The 18,501-nt window shown below is 43.6% G+C and overlaps 2 protein-coding genes across 15 annotated transcripts in view; one reads left to right on the top strand and one right to left on the bottom strand.

Annotated features, from left to right (window-relative positions):
* The window catches only part of Osbpl1a (oxysterol binding protein like 1A), a 187,004-nt gene extending 184,511 nt beyond the window's left edge, over nt 1-2,493 (top strand). For all 6 annotated transcript variants that reach the window (XM_052741550.1, XM_052741551.1, XM_052741548.1 and 3 more), the window contains 2 exons: nt 849-939; nt 2,375-2,493. In XM_052741550.1, the coding sequence (XP_052597510.1) occupies nt 849-939; nt 2,375-2,477 (194 nt within the window). In that variant the 3' untranslated portion in view covers nt 2,478-2,493. The remainder of the gene's footprint in view (nt 1-848; nt 940-2,374) is intronic.
* Nucleotides 2,494-3,626: 1,133 nt separating this feature from the next.
* Cabyr (calcium binding tyrosine phosphorylation regulated) lies at nt 3,627-18,418 on the bottom strand. Of its 9 annotated transcripts, none has more exons than XM_052741566.1 (7): nt 14,554-18,418; nt 13,179-14,305; nt 11,365-11,537; nt 11,217-11,270; nt 7,687-8,028; nt 4,382-4,985; nt 3,627-3,715 (listed from the first exon to the last, which is right to left on the bottom strand). In XM_052741566.1, the coding sequence occupies exons 3-6, from the start codon at nt 11,510-11,512 to the stop codon at nt 4,384-4,386; spliced, it is 1,146 nt and encodes a 381-aa protein (XP_052597526.1). In that variant the 5' UTR covers nt 11,513-11,537; nt 13,179-14,305; nt 14,554-18,418; the 3' UTR covers nt 3,627-3,715; nt 4,382-4,383. The 9 variants fall into 9 exon arrangements, with proteins under 9 accessions (XP_052597526.1, XP_052597519.1, XP_052597525.1 ...); XM_052741562.1 differs by lacking the exon at nt 3,627-3,715 and having other exon boundaries at nt 4,873-4,985; nt 6,857-8,028; nt 13,179-13,242; nt 13,834-14,305; XM_052741559.1 differs by lacking the exon at nt 4,382-4,985 and having other exon boundaries at nt 6,857-8,028.
* Between the last annotated feature and the right edge of the window lie 83 nt (nt 18,419-18,501).

Below are 18,501 nucleotides of genomic sequence, written 5' to 3'. Positions count from 1 at the left end.
CATAGTCCTAAACTGTGACACTTCTGATGACTCAGTCGACCTCACAAGGGGCCGTTTCCCCTCCAGGGAAACAGCAGCTTTACTGAGGTAGTGCATCCAGCCCATTCGCAACATGCACAGGAAGCCTTGGACAGTACAGACTGTCTCTTCCGTGTGTGTGTATCAGGGTTCTCTCTACAGAGAGACCCAACAAAGGATTCTGTAAAGCCGTTTGAATTACTTAGAAATGGACTGAAGGAAATATCTGAGTATCACTCAGACTTTTCAATAATCTCACTTTTATTCAGTTTTTCTACTAAGTTTTCATTGAAGCATTTTAGCCTAACATTTGTGGCTGTGAAAATAAGCATGTTGTTTCTGGTAAAATCAGGGGCTGCTGGGTGGCATTTATCAAAGCACATTGTACACATATATGAAATTCTTACACAGTAAAAGGTGAAAAAAACAAAAATACATGACTGTCAGGTGCCAACTCTTCCTGTGATTAGTCTCGAGAATGTTAATTCTTTTGTCTGATTTAGTTGGTTCTGGGAGTTGATCGTGGGGCTTCATGCATCCCATAAACTACTACTGGGATACATCTCTAGCTCTCTGTTTTACTTTTTAAGAACGGGTCTTACTAAGTTGTTCAAGCTGGCTTTGAACTTAGGATCCTCCTGCCTCAATTTCCAAACATCTGAGATTCCAGACATGTGCCACCAGCCCGTACCAGTGTGCATCAGGATTGTGTCTTGATTATAGGGTGTGTAATGAGGGTCCATATGGACAGTGCTGTCTGTAGCTCCTGTCCTTAGGCCCATGCCTGGCATCCTCAGCAGAACTTGCTTTTCACTGCCCTTATTTTTTAGATCAAGCTAGTGAAGAAAAGAAACGGCTTGAGGAAAAACAAAGAGCAGCCCGCAAAAACAGGTCCAAGTCAGAAGAGGACTGGAAGACAAGGTATGTGCCCTACTCTGGCTTAGAAGGCTGCTGTGTGTGAACCACAGAGCAAGGGTCCAGAGCCCTGCTGGTCTGCTCCAGGCCTCAGAGGACGTGGTTTCCAGAGTGCAGTATTAAAGTGGTAAAACTAAGAGTTGTGTTTGTGAAAGAGAAATGACTGGAGAAGTTAAAGTTAGAATGTTTTTGCACAGTCATTACAGGTGAGATTAGTTAAGCAAATTTCTCTTTTCTCCCTATCCAACATTCCTTCAATATTGAAAAGGGAGAGTACAATGCAGATTTAGATTTGGGCATGAAAATTATTTATTTGCTCACGTCTAAGAGTAAATTACAGGCTCATGTGTGCATATATCATGCATCATTAATTTAGGGAGTACCTTTTCCAAACATAAGGGGTTAAACATGCTAAAATTAGGGTTTAGAAAAAGTAATATTTTAGACAGTATCAAATGACTATTTGATTGGGCTGGGAGTTACTTAGTAGTTGTTTTATTAGAGTCCCTTGTAACTGCTAATCTGTGATCCACTTAAGTAAATGTTAAAGCCAACATGGGCATAATTTTATAAGCATTCCAGTAGACATGATAGTCATTTCACACCTTACAAAAAGATCTAGAAATGCTGTTACAGCTTCTACCCCAAATGTTTTGGATTTATTCACATAATAGCTTTTGCCAAAAAATGAGTAAAGGACATGTGGGTATAAAACCCAGGTAAATGGCTGCTGTGGTTGAGTAAAGGGGTCCCTAAACTCTGAAGTACGGTGTAAAAGCTGCTCCCAAATGCTGGACTCCTGTGCACTGCCGTACCTGGCTTGGGTGCTACATTTCTTGAGAGACAGGGAAATGATTCAGGCAGCTCATTTGATCATTAGGACAAGTTAAAATGAAAGCTAGATGTAGCTCAGGAATCCAAATTGAGACCCAATAAAGGCTGGACTGAGTTCATCTCACTGGGTGTACATGGCATAGCAGAGGGGAAATCAGCCTTTAAATTCACACCTGTCTGCTGCCACGGCCAGTCTGGCCACCAGCAGGTGTGACTGCTCTGACAGACAGCTCTCTTGTAAAGTGGAGGGTGCCTATGAACCAACCCTACGGGCACTGTACACCTGCCTGCTGTAGGTATGTGTTCCCATGGGCTAATTCCTTATTCCTGATTGCGTCACAGAATGCCTCCTCATGGGTGATCACAAGAGAACAGATCACAGTACTCATTGATAACTGCTGTAGAGCTAGATCGTAACAACTTTTGACTAAAGACCCTTTCGAGTAGTGTGGATACATATTCTCTGACTAGAAAAACTCTCTCTTCTTTAGGGTCTCTGAGGAAATCCATGACACACAGAGCCAACTACTATAATCTAGTTAAACAACAGTATTCTGTGGGTTTTGAGGCATTTGCTCTCTAAATTTTATCCTTTCTCATTGGACAGGTGGTTCCATCAAGGTCCTAACCCTCACAATGGAGCACAGGACTGGATTTACTCTGGCAGCTACTGGGACAGAAACTACTTCAATTTGCCTGATATTTATTAAAGTGCAGAGAAGTCAAGGTGTTTGGCTAATCTACATTAAGTCTTAAGCTTAAGTTTTTAAAAATTTTCCCTTGGTTTCTACTCCTCTATGATTTGCATTTCACCCAACAAGGTAGGGCGTATGGTCATACTGGTGAAGGTCGGAGGGAAAAGGAGACGTTTTGCTTCGTGGGTCTGACGACTTGGAATACTGTTTATGCAAAGTGAGAAGCTGATGGAGGTGCTGACCTGTCCCCACATGCGCCGGAGTCTATACCTAGTCTAACACTCAGCTTTGTGGAATTCTAGTGATCCAAAAATCAAGTTATTTTGAATATTTTTATGCTATTATGCTTGAGAATCTTAGGTGTAGCTTTGAAATGTTTAGAATTCTTCTGTACAATGTTATGTGCACAAATGTAAAGGTTGTTATTTTATAAAAACTAAATTGGTAAGATGGCCTTTCAGGGAAATTAGCCCTCAATTTTACTTTCTCACCTCCAAAAAGGGGTGGGGCAGAATCAGGATTCCTGATTTGAAAATTCTAAATGGGAAAAGGTATCTACTCATCTTCGTGCTCTGAATTTACTTTCACATTCTGTGATCACTGTCATTAGAATTTACAGGGTTAAATTATATGTTTGAACTGAAAATCACAAAAATGCCCTAGAAATAGATTTTAATCGATATCATTACCTAATGACAAACATTTAAGCTTCAACTTCTAGTGGCAATGCCACCAAGAAATTAAGCTGCACTCTGTATTATAATCTATGTAAGAGGAGGCCTTGTGCATTTTGAGTTTGCAAGGTACTGGAGACCTACTGTACAGTAGCTTTGCCCCTTTAATTGGGGTAATCTCATAGTATTTATCCAATCAAATCCAGACTGAGATACTTGCCCTAAAGGGCCTTAGGTAGCTTCCAGTAAGTTATTTTAATTGTATTAAAGTTAACAAGTGTTATAATGATGCTAAATAAAGGCTTTAGAATATTAAAAAAAAAAAAGTGTGACTGTTTTCAGAATTTCAGCTGATATTGTAACCTAACATTCAAAGGTGTCCCCAGGGCCAGAGAGACTGCTGCCTAGCTGACACCACTGTACATGTATGAGCTGGACAATGTTAAGGCAGTTTGTACACCTGCTAAGTTACTAAAACAACAATGCAAAGTTTTATGCTTGCAGGAAGTTTATTGATACAGTTCACGTGGTGACAGACTCCACCTTGAATGCTGACTCAGACAGCATCATTTTCAGTATCTGTTAATGAAGAGACATTGAACTGTTTAAATATCATGGAATGAGTGAAATCTGATCTACATTCCTTCTGTTCCTAAGCTCTTTTCTAATCAAAAATATCCTAGCAGTTCCTGCCACCCTCAGGCAGTCCACTGTGCCTGGCCTCTTGGCTACACAACTGAAATGCCACCCCCTCCCAACCCCCCAGCATTACAATGGCTTAACTTAGTTCAGAATCCGTAGCTTTCCTCAGCCACAGGCCTGGAACACTTGACAGTGCTCGTCTCCTACACTCGGGGCCATGTCTTACTCAACCCACTGTCCACACTGAAGGGAAAAGCTTGACATTAAGCCAAATTGAGTGATAAAATTGTCTTAAAATCCCAATTAAGCCTAGTTGAATTTAACCTCTTACATGGACATGTTAGTATCCTATCTCTGTTCCTGTTTCTTAAAAATTGATTATCCTTACTTTAAAGAAAAATTCAAATTTATACTATTCTCTTTTTAGAATCTGCCATATACTCAAAGGTAGCTGGGCATTCATTAGCAGCTTTGTAGTTGGGAGCCAAGCCCATAAACTGAAGGATACCCCATTATTACCAAGTGTTTAACTATCCCAGCCTCTAAGTGCTGAAGGCTCAGCTGTGTTAAGGCCCACACATCAAGGTAGGAAGGGTTACCTACTCTTAAGGTTCTGCTCTGCGGACATGGGCAGTAGTCACAGTAATTTCGCCAGCAATACCATAACTTCCAAAGGGAGTACGTTTGTCACCAGATCCTGAACTCTTTTTAGCTACATCTTCTACTGGGAAAGCAACAGAAAGAAAGACTGGGCTTTTCGGTCTGGGGCCATCTTGTCCACTTGTAGGAGGACTGGCATTCTGGGGGTTGGGGGCAGGTCTCTGGAATGTCTGATCTGCAGGAACAGCAATGGGCACTTGTACTGCAGCATATCTCTTCAAGGCCTCTGACTGTGACACCACAGTATGTCCAGGAAGAGGTTTCCAATCCTGCGCTTCCTGAACATTTGAGCCTACTAAAATAAAAGGTGGGGCACTGGTCTTCTTGCTGTCATCCATCATCACATAGGTTGGAGAAGTGACTTTCGGTGGATTCTGCAGAAACTGTGGTGGATCCTTAGGATTAGGTAAATAGAGGGTCGCTTGGGGAAAAGGCCCAAGTGCAGGTGGCGGTGATGGGCGACTTTGTTGATTCATATCAGTTAGACAATAAAGTGTCCACATATTAGAATATGGTGGTGGTTGTCCTGCTTCGCTTGTTGCTAGTGCTATAAAAAAAAAAAAATTGCAGGCGTTAAAGGTTTGTCTCTGTATCAGGCACTATGCACAGTCATATCTTTGTAAATCTTTTTTTTAAACATATAAATAAGCAACTGTAATAGTATGTGCCATAAAGCATGCTATAGAGAGGACTACAGAAATTGTGCCTGGTAATGTGAAGGAAGAGAATGACTCAGAACAGTTGGAAAAGGAATTGATAGCAATGGCAGGGTCAGTAGAGTTGCGGCTAAAGAAGCAATTGTATTCTAAGTTGCTGTTTCCAGACTCTTACACTGTTGGCTCTTTGAGACAAGGTGTCACTGTGAGCCCAGGCTGGCCTTGAACTCTTAGCAGTCCTCCTGCCACAGCCTCCCAAGAGCTAGAATTACCATCATGCCTAACCAGAATCTTAAACTTTATATGTGGCTTCTACATGGTCCTCAGAAGAAGGTTAACAAAACTTTTTACTTTACCAAAAATAAAAACAAAGCATGGGAAGCCAATTAAAAATCATGATAGTACATCTGCATAGCAGCTCCTCCCCCAAAGTCAGACACTACATGTCACCTAATGTCCCTGGTCTTTGGACAGGCCTGTCATCTCCCATCTCCAGTCTGGAGTCAGAATTGCAGAGGACTCCTTTTAGTCAAGGCTGGACCACCATCTGCCTTAGAAGACAGCAAAAAGCTGGTGGACACTTTACTATAGAGAGCTAGAAAAGCCATCCATCAGCTTACCTAAAGCGGGGCTCTACAGTGCCGAGTGTGCCCTGCCAAAGGTAGGGACTCAAATGTGTCAAGTTCGTGTTTTGAACATCAGGTCTTCCATTTCTGGGTGCAGCCTTCTCTCTTCACAGAAAAGTTCACTATGCACAGACTAAGTGATGCTTTTGATTGCTTCAGACAAATTCAGTTTGTCTTCAAGCTTCCTAAAAATACAATCCAAATCAGTCTTTCCAGATGGGAGAGTCTAAGACCTCGAACTGAGTTTTCCTGGTAACTGTCCGCTGAGCACAGCTGTCCTTCAGTAACAGCTAAGGGCCTGAAAACAGTGACTTGTTGAGGAGATGCTCAAGCCGTAGGCTATTGCCGGCCGCACAGGCTCCGGGTAGCGCTGCCCTGCCTTTCCAGCTGCAGCAAATCTTCACACTGCCAGTCAGAATTTGATGCTAACACCTGCATTGGTACTAGTTCTGGATCGTTCTGGTTTGAGTCAGAGTTGAGAGTTTCTGCAAGAGGAATGGGAGGCTCCATAATCAGATGGAGATGGAGGTTATATCACTTGTGTGTCAGGAGGAAAGCAGCTGGACTTCGGTGTGCCTGGGGTTAAGTGACCAAAGGACCCACGCATGTGGACTGCACACGCTGTTTTCTTTCTGCTGGTTTCCTGTGTCACAGAAGTTCAGTCTAACGTGTCCTCTCTCCATCCAGCTGTGACGCTGCCCCTCAGCCACAGGAAGGTCCCAAGCGAGGCAGTGTCTGAGCCAGCATCCCAAGCCCGGTTGCATAGTTCTCCTGACTCAGTGCGAAAGCAGTCAGCCACACCACCATTTCTTTAACGTTTTAAATGCCATAGCCCAAATAAAGGCAGTGTTCAAGGTTAGTTCTCCTAATAACCATTTTGTAAACAGGCATTAAAAAACCTAACAGATTCCTATGTTGACAAACGTGCAAAATGAATCAGCCTTTGAAAGTGCCATGTGATTTGTATAATAGTAAATTTTTAAGTACAACAAAGCCTTTAAGTAGGTTTGGCATTTAAAAAACCCAAAAATGGACTTTGGCCAGTCGGCAGGAGAGCCAACCTGTATATATGGTTATTGAATACAGATGTTACCTGAAACGCAGTATGTGAATGTACAAGTATCTAATTTTCTTACCTGGGTTCATCAAACCTGTTCAGGTGCATCTTCCCCATCTGGTTGGATTTCAGGTTCAGTAAAGCCTCCTGGCGCAGGAGGGAAAGGGTCACCAGATGAATAGGGTGCAGAGTTCTCCCCTGACTCCTCCTGGCCAGGATTGTCAGGGTCTATGGTAACGATCTCCATTTCAAGGTGCAGAGATTTTTCAGAGGCTATTTTGACAAAGCCCTCTGCATCCAGGGGTTCTGCAGGTACCTCGGGCTGACCATCTAAAGCAGTGTTAGAGAGCAGAACTGTAGCTTCTGCCTCCATGTGTACTGAGGACTGGTGCTGGGAATTCTCCACCTGCACAATTCTCAGAGACTCTACAGATAGTTTAGACATGCCTGAGGAGGTCTTGGGTTCTACTGGTTTGGGACTAACTGGTGGTGACTGCTCATTTTCTTTAGAACAAGCAACTTGATCATTAAAAGGGATAACTATGAATCCCGGTATCTGCTCAACATAGACAACTCCTTCATTGACAGGCACATCGTTACATACGGATGGTACATGAAAGGGTGATGTAGCCTGAGTGTCAGGAGCTTCATAAGCAGGAGGTTCTTGTTCACCCTGCAAGGGGGCTGAGGAAGCCTTTGATGGTTCAGCCTTAGATTTAGGACCCACAACTGCCTGCGCAGATGTTTGGCTCATAACCTGCACTGCTACCATCTCTCCAGAGCACACCAGAGGAGCAGACACCATGACTTCTTCAGCAAACTCCGCACTCAGTGCCTCCTGGAAAACGGAGGGTGTACTTGTTGCCACGTCCACCATTAAAACTTCAGAATGAGTAGGTGAGACATTACCTAACATCTGAGCAGCAAACTGAGCTGGGTCAGCCGGGACATAGGCATACTCCGCAGAGACAGGTGCTGGAGGTGGTGATGTGGGTGGAGTGGTAGTCTTAGGTGTGGTTGGTTTGGAAGAAGGACCCCAAACTCCTTCACATGTCTCCTCAGGCTGGAGTTCAGCATGAACTGATGGAAACTGGGTGGTTTTGTTGCTAAATAGTGGTCCAGCTACATTGTCCTCCTCTGTGTCTGTGGATTTTTCCATCCGTGTAGGTTCGCAGGAAACTGGAGGTGTTCTTCCTGATTCCTTTACACATTCTTTCTTCTCCAATGTCGCTCCTTCTGCCCATTTCTCTACTAAAAATAACAGCCAGACGAGTTAATCAGCAAACACTCCTCACAATGTTTTCAATAAAGCAGGTAGGTTGAACTTTCAAATACCAATATACACAGATCTATGTGCAACATCTGTTTATTAGCATAGCTAGTGAACCTGTAACAACTCATATCCACCTAAACAATTCATTTCCTTAGAAATAAATGACCAGCATATATAGTATAAAACCAGTATCATACCACTCTAAACTGATATTCAGTTCCTAAAGGGAAGGAATTGAACCCTCCTAGTCTGTTGTCTCACCAAAAAAGAAGTGGGTGGGGATACTGAGGAGATGACCCAGCCCTGTGAGAACTGGGCAGGATAATTGGAATGTCACCTAAAATCCCAGCACTGGGGAAACAGGGAGGAACAGGCACGCCTGAGAGCAAGCTAGCTAGCAGGAGTTGGCAAGCTCTGAGTTTAGTGAGTGACCCTGCCTCAATAGTGTGGCATGTGACCAGTGTCCATTTTGGGCGTCCACATGCACCATGTCCACACATGCAAACCTGCACACACAAAACCAAATATGAGCAAAGGAAAAACTAAAGATTAGGGTGGGAAGTAAATCATTCCACAGTTGCAGTTGGTGTCATAACTTAGAAAGGAAACACACAGATATGTATTCCTCCACTTAAGAAAATCCATTCGAAAAGTTTAACCGTGAATTTGTCATCTGGAGCACTGTGGCTTTTCACATTAGGAAACATCATATATATATTCTAACTTGAAAATGGTCATATTTGTTGGTAAGCCATTTGTGGTGACAACAAAAGGCAGACTAATGCGCCAAGATGAGATCAGACAACTGTATCCTGGTCATACTTTCATGCGGCCTCATGACCTCTCCAGAATGAAGCCATGTTACCACTGTTTTACTCCCTAAAGGGCAATCTGTTTTTGTAACCACACTGTGAGCTTCCTTTCAGATTATCTGTATGCTATGCCTGTCTGTTGATATCTGTAGTTATTTGAAGAGATAAACAGCCATATCTCCTCTAATGCCATCAAAAGTATAGTTGGCCTACAAATTTTGTTAGTTGGTTAATCCAAATTAATTAAAAAATTTGAGATGCAAAAACATTAAACTACATATTATTAACCAAATCCACATTAAAATGAAATGTGCTATCAGGTAGTTATCTTCCACCATAAAAACTCAGTCTCGCTATTATGAAACAAGGGAGTATTTGCTAATGCAACTCTCATTTTGAAGACACAAAACAATAGCCTTGACTGAGAAACTAGGATCATGGATATAGAAAGAGCAGTGTTCTTGGACTCACTTTGTATATGCGGCTAAGAATACATAAGCAAGTCCCACAGTTTCTTGTCGTTAGCTAGTAATGTCATCAGGAACTTGTAAGAAAGCAGCTGTACCAGACAGTGCAACATTCCAGAAACAGTGCACACCTCGTTCTCTGCCCCTTCCAATGCCCATGTTTCCTACTTTTCATGGGGATTTCCTACTGTAGGTGTCTTTCACTGCAGAGCCAGCCATCCTGATGTTGGCATTCTCCTAGACCCGACTCCCTAACTTCTTGTAGCTGTGGTTATCTTTGACTCACAAAAATGACATGGTTTGAACCATTGAGGCAAAGGTACTGCCAAGCCTGATGACCTGAGTTTGGGGGACCCACATGAACAAAGAAGAAAGCTAACTCCCAAAAGTTGTCCTCTAACCTACACGTGTGCCATAGCGTGCACACGCACACAACACACAACAAATAAATACAAGTAAATTCAAAAGAACACTTCAGGTGTAAAGGTGAGAGGGATGCTCAAGAGGCAGCTCAGTAATCGAGAGCTCACTGCTCTTGCAGAGAGCCCGGGTTTAGTTCCCAGCATCTGTGTGGTACCTCACAACTGCCTATAATTCCAGTTTCAGGGGACCCAGCACCCTCTTCTGGCTTCTGCAGAAGGTGGCGTGTGTATGTATGTGCATCACTACATACACGCAGGAAAACACTCATCCACATAAATCGTTAGAAGAAACCTTATTTATTTTTTTAATGACAGTTTGAGGGTGGCTGGTAACTACTCTCCAATCATCCAAAAGCTGTTGGTCAGTCTATAGGGTAAGAACTATTCAGCTACTTCCCACAGCGGCCAGGAGTCATTTTACCTCAACACAAAATTCTGAGAGAAGCTTTCCTCACCATTCTTTTAGATGCATTATTTACCAAATTTCACCTTTTTTAACTTAGAATAATCTGCATTTTCTTACAACCCTTTGTAAACAGTTGCTTCTCTGCCAACTGTTTCATGCTGCTACATTCAATTTGCAAATTCATGGAAAACAACTTCCTCTATACATACATATGCTACTATGTCACAATGCCCAAGATGTGGAGGAAACTACTGTTCCATGAGAAACATCTGCTCACTCTTTCAGCAGACTGGGGGGCAAAGATGGCTGCTCTGTGTAGAGTAGGTAAGAGCAAACTTTCTCCTAACCTCCATGCTTAAGCCTACATTGAAATATCTCTCATAAAACCCCTAGCTCTACTTCATTAAAAAGTGTATACATCTTGAGTATTCCTTATCAGAAATGCATCAGATTTTGAGGTTTAAAAAAATATTTTAGAGTATCTACAAAGCCTATTAGTAGAGAATCCCTACCCTGAAAACCAGGGATGTGAAATACTCTAAAACAGAGACTTTGAACATTGTATTCGTTTTCATTTTGGATTTTGGAGCATTTTAAATAATTGATGGTAACCTGTACAATTTTACAAAATGCCTTACTACAATTTACTGTGAAGTACACGTTCTCTTAAATTCCCCTGTACTTCCTACAGGTGTGCAGTAGAGAGGGTCTGAACCAGTTCATCTGTACTGTTCTAGACCTTCCTGTGTATTCATTGTTCCAAGTGGAATCTGTGGCTTTAGGACTGACCCAAGGCCTCACGTGTGCTTTGTAAGTGCTCTACTACCAGCCCTGAGTAATCCCCCGGCCCCAAAATAAGCTCTTTTTAAGATTTAAAACCTTCTAAACTGGAAATCCTGATGTTAAAATAAACTAAAAGTGACTTAGTAAAAAGAGAAAGCACCAGTATGCTTACTCACACATAAACCACTGTGTGGTATCTATTGGCATAATTACGAATGTGTGTTACCAAGTATGTTATGGCAACACTGTTGAAGTGAGCATCTCTGGGGCACTTACCTTTTGTCTGATGAAACTGCTTAATCAGATCTTTTATATCCAGAGATGAATTCCCTGAACGAATAAATGCAGGAAGTCAAATGGAGATATTTTTCAATTGAAAATGATTTTGCAAAGCAGCAGATAGAGAATCTAAAGCAATACAAACCTTCTCTAAACACAATGAGTTCTTTAAAATAAACTGCTGCAAACTGGGTGATGTTTGTTGGATTGGTTTTGAGAATGGCTCTGCTAACTCCCTCAAGCAGAGTCTTGAGGCCATAGGGTACAACAAGTCTGGGCTTTGAAGAAATCATTTTGGCAGGATGTCTGTAATTTCAACTATAATGAAGAGAAACAAAATCTTATACTGTACATTACAGTTACTGAATTTTCTCATGATTTAATTGGGGGTCCTAAAACCAAATCTATTAAAATTATTAGCTTTACTTCCAATCTCTAAGCGTTTATTCTGGTAACATAGTGTGTAATCCTTGGTAACAATTTACAAAATAAACCACTACCCCCTGCCTACTCTGCACAAACAAGGGATCCAGCACTCACTAAGAAACATCAAGTGCGTGCTTTCCCAAGACCTGAAGACCTGGGTTTAATCCGGGACCCCACAAGGTAGCAGGAGTGAATGAACTCCTCTAGAGAGCAGTTCTTTAACTTCCACAAGTGGCACGCGCACACATGCACACACACACACACACACACACACACACACACACACACACACTTTAAATCAATAGGAAACGCCCTGCCAGGATTACCAGAATAATACATTTTAGGACCAAATAAAACACATAAAATCCAATGTTTCAATAAAGATAAATTAAGCACATATATTTCCAAATAATATCCAAATATAGGCACTAATTTGTAGAGTACAGGAAAAAGACATTTTTTCCTAAATATATCCCTAGACACATTTCCCACATTCTAGAAGACAAGTTTTGCTTTGTTTCTCTTTGGTGTTGGGACTTGAACCCAGGACTTTCCCAAATAATACTAGGCAAGCACTCTACCGCTGAGTTATTTTTTAATGTTAGGTATATCTATCGTACTGTACTATGCCACATCCATAATATATAATTCTTTCTTTAATCAAATTACCCTTTACTTTCTTCCTGTTTTCCCTTTTCTCCTATCTTGCTGACCCCCACCCCTACCCCACTTTAGACTTGACTGGCCTGGAACGCTCTCTGTTGACTAGGCTGGCCTCGAACTCAGATATCCACCTGTCACTGCCTCCTGGGTGCTGGGATTAAAGATTTGGGCTACCATATCCATCCCCTTGATGACTTTCACGTGGTACCCCGAGTGTTACATAATCTAGGGGTTGTACTAACTTTTGACATGGGTTATGTTATGTACAAACATGTTGGGCTGCACTTGTGGCTGTCCTGGGGCACAAGCTGCAAGTTGGACACACCTAAACCTATAATTCCCATGGGTGTATTGTTTGTCGGCCCTAAATTGTGTGTTCACTCTGAAACATGAAAGCTTGCAAATAAGTGAAAAATTGAATCTCTTTAGTAAGGGAAAAATTACAGTGCTGCCCATCTTTTGCTAAATATGGGTATTAAATTGGGTCCTGAGCTACCAAGGAGCCACCAGATATGAAAGAGGTGCTTAAATCATCCAGACTTTGAGATATTTAAAAAAAATAAGGTTGCTTAGGGGAAATCACAGCTGTTCTAGACACAACTACCTTAAGAATGGGTACTTATAAAGAGCCGACTACCTTGACAATGAATCATGCCCTACCACCCTTACATGTTTTATGGGACTTAGTGGCATAGTTTATAACAATTATACCAAGGGCCAACTTTTAATAAAAACACAATATGCCACAGCAAAATGTTTTTATTTAAAAGCACCTTTCGGTTTACTAAAGGCCAGGCAAAAATAAATTTTGACCCAAAACTTTCAAAACTACAATGAAATGTTTAATCCCTTACTCATCAGATGCATTACCGAATTAAGCCATCTTTTGGGGGAAACGCAGCTTTACCACACCCACACGCTAAATGGCAGTGATCTGCAACACATAAGCATACACACACAAATATACATATGTATATGTTTTTGCTTTTGTTTTTAAATAAACACCCCAGGAGCCGTTTTCAAAGTGACCAGCAGGCAAAATGGAGCAGGCACAACACTCTCTCCTTAGGTAATTGGTGCTACCAACCACGAGGCGGCAGTGGGATGGTGCTAGTACCAAGTCTCAGTTTAGGAACACTTGAAAGCCAGGGATGTGATGCGGACTGTCCCCAAGAACTTCCTTGACTGAGAAAAGGCGGTAGCAGCAGCGAGGTGGCACCAGACCTGTCACCAACCCAGCTGACGGAGGGCTGTTCAAGTGATACCTTAGCTCTTAATTTTCAAGAACCCTCGCCAAGAGCGGCCTTTCTGGAAAGGCGCATCCTCTGGAACGTGCCCCTGACACTACCCGGGTGGGACGCTAGCGGGGACTTCGGGGCCATGGACCGGGCCCTCCGCGCCGCGCTCGGCAGGGGCCGCGAGACTCCCGCCCGACCCCCGTCTCTCCCTCCGAGCGGCCTCCCGCCGCTGTCGGCCCGCTGCCTTCCGGGGCTCGGCCGGCGCCGTCCCGCCGGGCCAGGCCCACCTTCTCTCCGGCTTCAATAAAGCTTCCTCTTTGCCCCCTCGCCGGCGGCTCCTGTGGGAGAGCCCGCGGCCCGCCGACTATTTATACTCCTGCGTGCGTCATGCGTGCGTCACAGAGCCCCGCCCCTTTGTTGGGGCCCACCGGAAGAGGCGAGGCTTCGGCCGACCCAGCCAATGAGGAGCCGGAGGACAAAGGCCGGGTGGAACGGGCGGGAGAAGGAACCTTTGTCTTTGGACCCTCCTGGGCGGGAGCTGACGTTCTCCGGGGCCGGGGCTGCGGCCCCATGCTTGATCACCGGGCCGGTGGCTGAGGATGCAGCCCAGTTGGCAGAGCTTGCCTAACGTGCACGAGGCCCTGGACTCAGTCCCCAGCACCTCAGAAGACAGGGCCCGGAGGTGCTCGCCTGTAACCCCCGCTCTGGGAGGTCGAGGCAGGAGGACACGGTGATTTCCAGTCTGTGATTCATGCGACCCTGTCTCAAAGAAACAAGAACAACAAACATTGGTGTATAGGGAAGAAAAACTACATTCGCAGCTGGCTATTCTGACCTTGCCGCCTCCTTTCCCCGCAACTCCTTGATACTAAGCGTCTTGGTATGTTTACAAAGAATAAGCTCTGCCACGCAAAACAACAGAGGGAATTACAAGCACGGCATATTGGTGAAATTATTTAGGCCACTCCACGTAGTTAAAAGGAGATTTATTTAATGGCGTAACTTACAAATTAAGGAATAGGTAGGTCGCGGAGTCTGGGGAAGGTGTATCACAGTCCAGCGGTGTTCTCTGGAGCTCTGCTCGGTACTATCCAGGGTCCCGCAACAGAGAGAGCGCCCGCTGATCCAGCTCTCGGGTCCCCAGGCGCCACCCTTGGCCCCACCTTGTAGGCGTGACAGTTGCCGAAGTCTCAATGGGGGTTGGAACTTCCAGATCAAAGCTGGAATGGCTGCCCACTACAACGGCATACTTTCCCTCCTGGGAAGCTTGCCTGCCGCTTTTTTCTCCTTAATTAGGATCAAGCCCCATCGCACACCCAAGCCGCCCAGAGACAGGGAGCAGTCTCCTGGGGTCTCACCACACTGCACCTGGGGGGGGGGGGTGTCTTACCATAACCGCATCTGGGGCGTGGGGGGTCTCACCACACTGCACTGCTCTGGACCGGCTTCCCGTCCTGCTCCCATGGTCCTTTCCTCTTCCTGCACCTCCCAGCACTAACCTCTGCAACATTTTCTTGCAGTGATCTAGGCCCACGTTTTCCTTTATGGACTGGAGCTCCCTGGAAGACTCACTGTCAAACTCCAATGCTGTGGAGAAGTGTAGTAGTGCAAATCAAAGGCCACAATTGTCTTGGGCTATCTTTAGTCCCCTGGCTAGCCCTTTTTTGCCCGCCTCTGTGTGGTTTAACAACATCCTTCTTCTGGGTGTAGGGCAAGACCTTTGGGAATGTATTATAGCAGCCCCGGAGTTTCCACCAACACAGATAGATGCTAACGATCCCATCAGCATCTAAACCCGCATGAGATTCCACCACTGTGCTGTCGGATACTCACCGAACATCCTCACCAAAGCATCTGCACAAACCTTGACTTGTAACTGGGCTCTGCTCTGTGACTACAAAAGTAACCACTTCTATGGTGGCTTAGATTAGATTCCGTTCAGATTCCGTGTAATCTGAACTAATGTTTCTGGGCGTGGTCACTCATGTTTGGTTCAGAATAAACCTTCCTCCTGTCTTTGTTTTACTTCCACCTAAGCAAGCAAGACCACACAACACAATGGCACAAAGTGTGTCTTCATAGCTATAAGGCCACATGTGAATGCTTGCCACTATTTTGCTTAAGAAAGAAATCAATTTCAAAAGCTTACACAGCAAAGTGTGTGTGTGTGTGTGTGTGTGTGTGTGTGTTAAAACTCCAATAGACTTTGCCATTTAATTTTAGTTCACAGAAATAGAAAAAGTGCAAACTCAGTAATTAATTGGTTTATAAATTCTGTGACAATAAATATTCTAATCTGTGACACCTGAAAGTTATAATTCTTTACTCAGAAGACTTATCTACTATGCATTAAAATAAAAAGATACCTAACTCCATAAAGATAAAAATCTTAACTGTATCATCCAGAAAAGTACACAATACATTGTCATCGCTAGGCCATGCCTCCAAGTCTGCCAAATTATAAAAATGTATTTAGCATACATAAAATATCCATTCTTTCACCAAAAGTACAATCTAATACAAAAATATGTTTGACATTTACAAACTGGAAGGTCCACTGGAGAGCCTGTGGCATAGGACGGTTTGAAATTGGAAACTTCAATGGCAAAAATATAAACAATTTTAAAGTAATCTATAAATAATTTAATTTGAAAGTATGGGACTTTATGTAACCTTTGAATATAGACTAATAGCTTGAAAGGTTTTGAACTGAAAATTCAGAAAAGAAAAACTAAAGCAAGAATGTCATGACTCAGACTGTTCCGTGATCCTGACAGAACCACCTTCCACACACTAGGCAAGTGAGGAATACTTGGTAACGGTCATAGTTTTCTCTCGAGTTACCAGGTTTCCAGTATTCGGGGCCACTGCTTTCTCTTCAGAACCCCACCCCCACCCCGAGCTTCTCGGATGTACTCGGCCATCGAATGCAGGGCTGTCATCTTCTCTTACGTCTTCACTCCCTACCAGACCCACATCAGGATGTCACTATGACCACTTCAGTAATCGTCTAATCAGAAGTAGCTGACCCAGGGCTAAGGGACAGATAATGATGATACAGACAGAGTTTGTGAGGAAGGACTTCCACCAAAGACACCACTTCCTCAAACAAGATTTAAATGTTTTCGGGGGTTGTAGAACCCAGGCCTCCAGCACACCAAGTACTCTACCACTAAAGGTAATCTTCAATGCCAGATTAGGATACCCCATCCTTCCATTATCAGAGTAAATAATATGAAATCTGACAATATTCTAGCTGATTTGTTACTTTTTTACCTCCTAAGTATTAAAATGTTGATATCACAAGCCAGGTGTGATAGCGCACGCCTTTAATCCTAGCAGAAGCAGGGGAGGCAGAAGCAGGTGGAGATCTCTGTGAGTTCAAGGCCAGCCTGGTCTACAGAGCTAGTTCTGGGACAGCCAGGCCACACAGAGAAACCCTGTCTGGAAAAAACCAAACAAACAAATTGGTATCACACAAACCTGTGGCTCAAACAGTAGGATTTGTACATGAATTGTACTCTAAAATGAAAACCTTGAGTTCAATGAAAATTTAGAAACCTAAAGATGACTGAGCCAAATTATGGCAAAGATTCTTAAAAGTGCCTGTGGTATTTATTCAAAACCACAGCTGTGCAGTGCTGGGCACAGAGAAAACTGGATCATCAGTAAAGCTCAGCAATAAAGGACTAAAACAACTTTGAGTTCTTTTTATAATATCCAATAACCCGGGGTAAGAGGTGAGTGACTGAATCCTGGCAATATACAACCCTGCAGGTCCATTACCACCAAATATCCTCAGGTACAAACCTACACTCACGCTACAATAGCCTTTGTGGGATATATGTTAGAGCAGTGGTTCTCAACTGTCCTAATGCTGTGACCCTTTAATACGGTTCCTCATGTTGTGGTGACCCCCACCATAAGATTATTTCATTGCTACTTCATAACTGTAATCTTGCTACTGTTATGAATTGGAATGTAAATATCCCATATGCAGGGTTGTTCAAACCCCCAGGGGTCATGACACACCTTGAGAACCACTGTGCTAAAGGGTTTCTAAAAGTTAATCATCATACACTTTTCACCACAGAAGAACTCCTAGAACACAGGTTTCCGGCAGGACTGGCAGCAGGGACGCGCTCCTGATGATGGTGATCTTGAGCTTCTCTCTGCTCTCTTGTGTTGCCTCCCTTTGAGAACTTGTGCAGACAATCCAGGAGGGATGTGTGTGTCGGGGAGTGTATGTGTCTACCGTACGTGCATGTAGCGGCAGGAGGTCGAGTTCAGGTCTTCTTCTGTCCCTCTCCTTGAACCTGAGCTGTTTCAACAAGACTGCCTTCACAGTGAGGAGCTCAGGGATCCTCCTGCCTCTGCTCCCCAAGCACTAGGATTACATCTGTGCTTAGGCATGCTCAGCTTTGTTGCTGTTGTTTTTATGTGGGTGCTGGGGACAGGAACTCAGGTCCTGTGTTTGTGTGTCAAGCACTGCATTGACTGAGCCACCTTCCAGCCCTGGGGCTGAAAATGGTTGATGCAACTTGAGCTGCAGAGCATCTTAGTTTTGATAAGTTAAGCATGGAGTTCCGGGTTATTAACATGTTTTATATCAAAATAATATCAAGTTCCTGATCCTGAGGTCTGCGTTTTAGCTACTGCCCCATGAAATATGAGTAACTGACTACAGTAAGCTGGCGGCCACTGTTGTACCTGAGTCTCGCTGCATGTAAAACAGGGGTAAGAATTTTGTTCAGAGATCCTGCCAGCCTCTGCCTCCTGTGTGCTGGGACTAGGTGTATGCCACCAGGCCCAGCCAGGAATGTTTGTGCTACAACAGTCATAGGGATATTTCCAGGATAAAGTAAAACACTAGAAAACGCTTTAATTTTTTTCTAAACACAAGAGACATGCTACAATTCACACTAGCCCACTCTGATCTATGTTTAATGTAGGCG

Source organism: Peromyscus californicus, unplaced genomic scaffold (genome assembly GCF_007827085.1).
Source record: "Peromyscus californicus insignis strain IS unplaced genomic scaffold, ASM782708v3 Scaffold_17__1_contigs__length_78620276, whole genome shotgun sequence".
Taxonomy (NCBI): Eukaryota; Metazoa; Chordata; class Mammalia; order Rodentia; family Cricetidae; genus Peromyscus; species Peromyscus californicus.
This window is presented reverse-complemented; position numbering and strand designations above follow the sequence as displayed.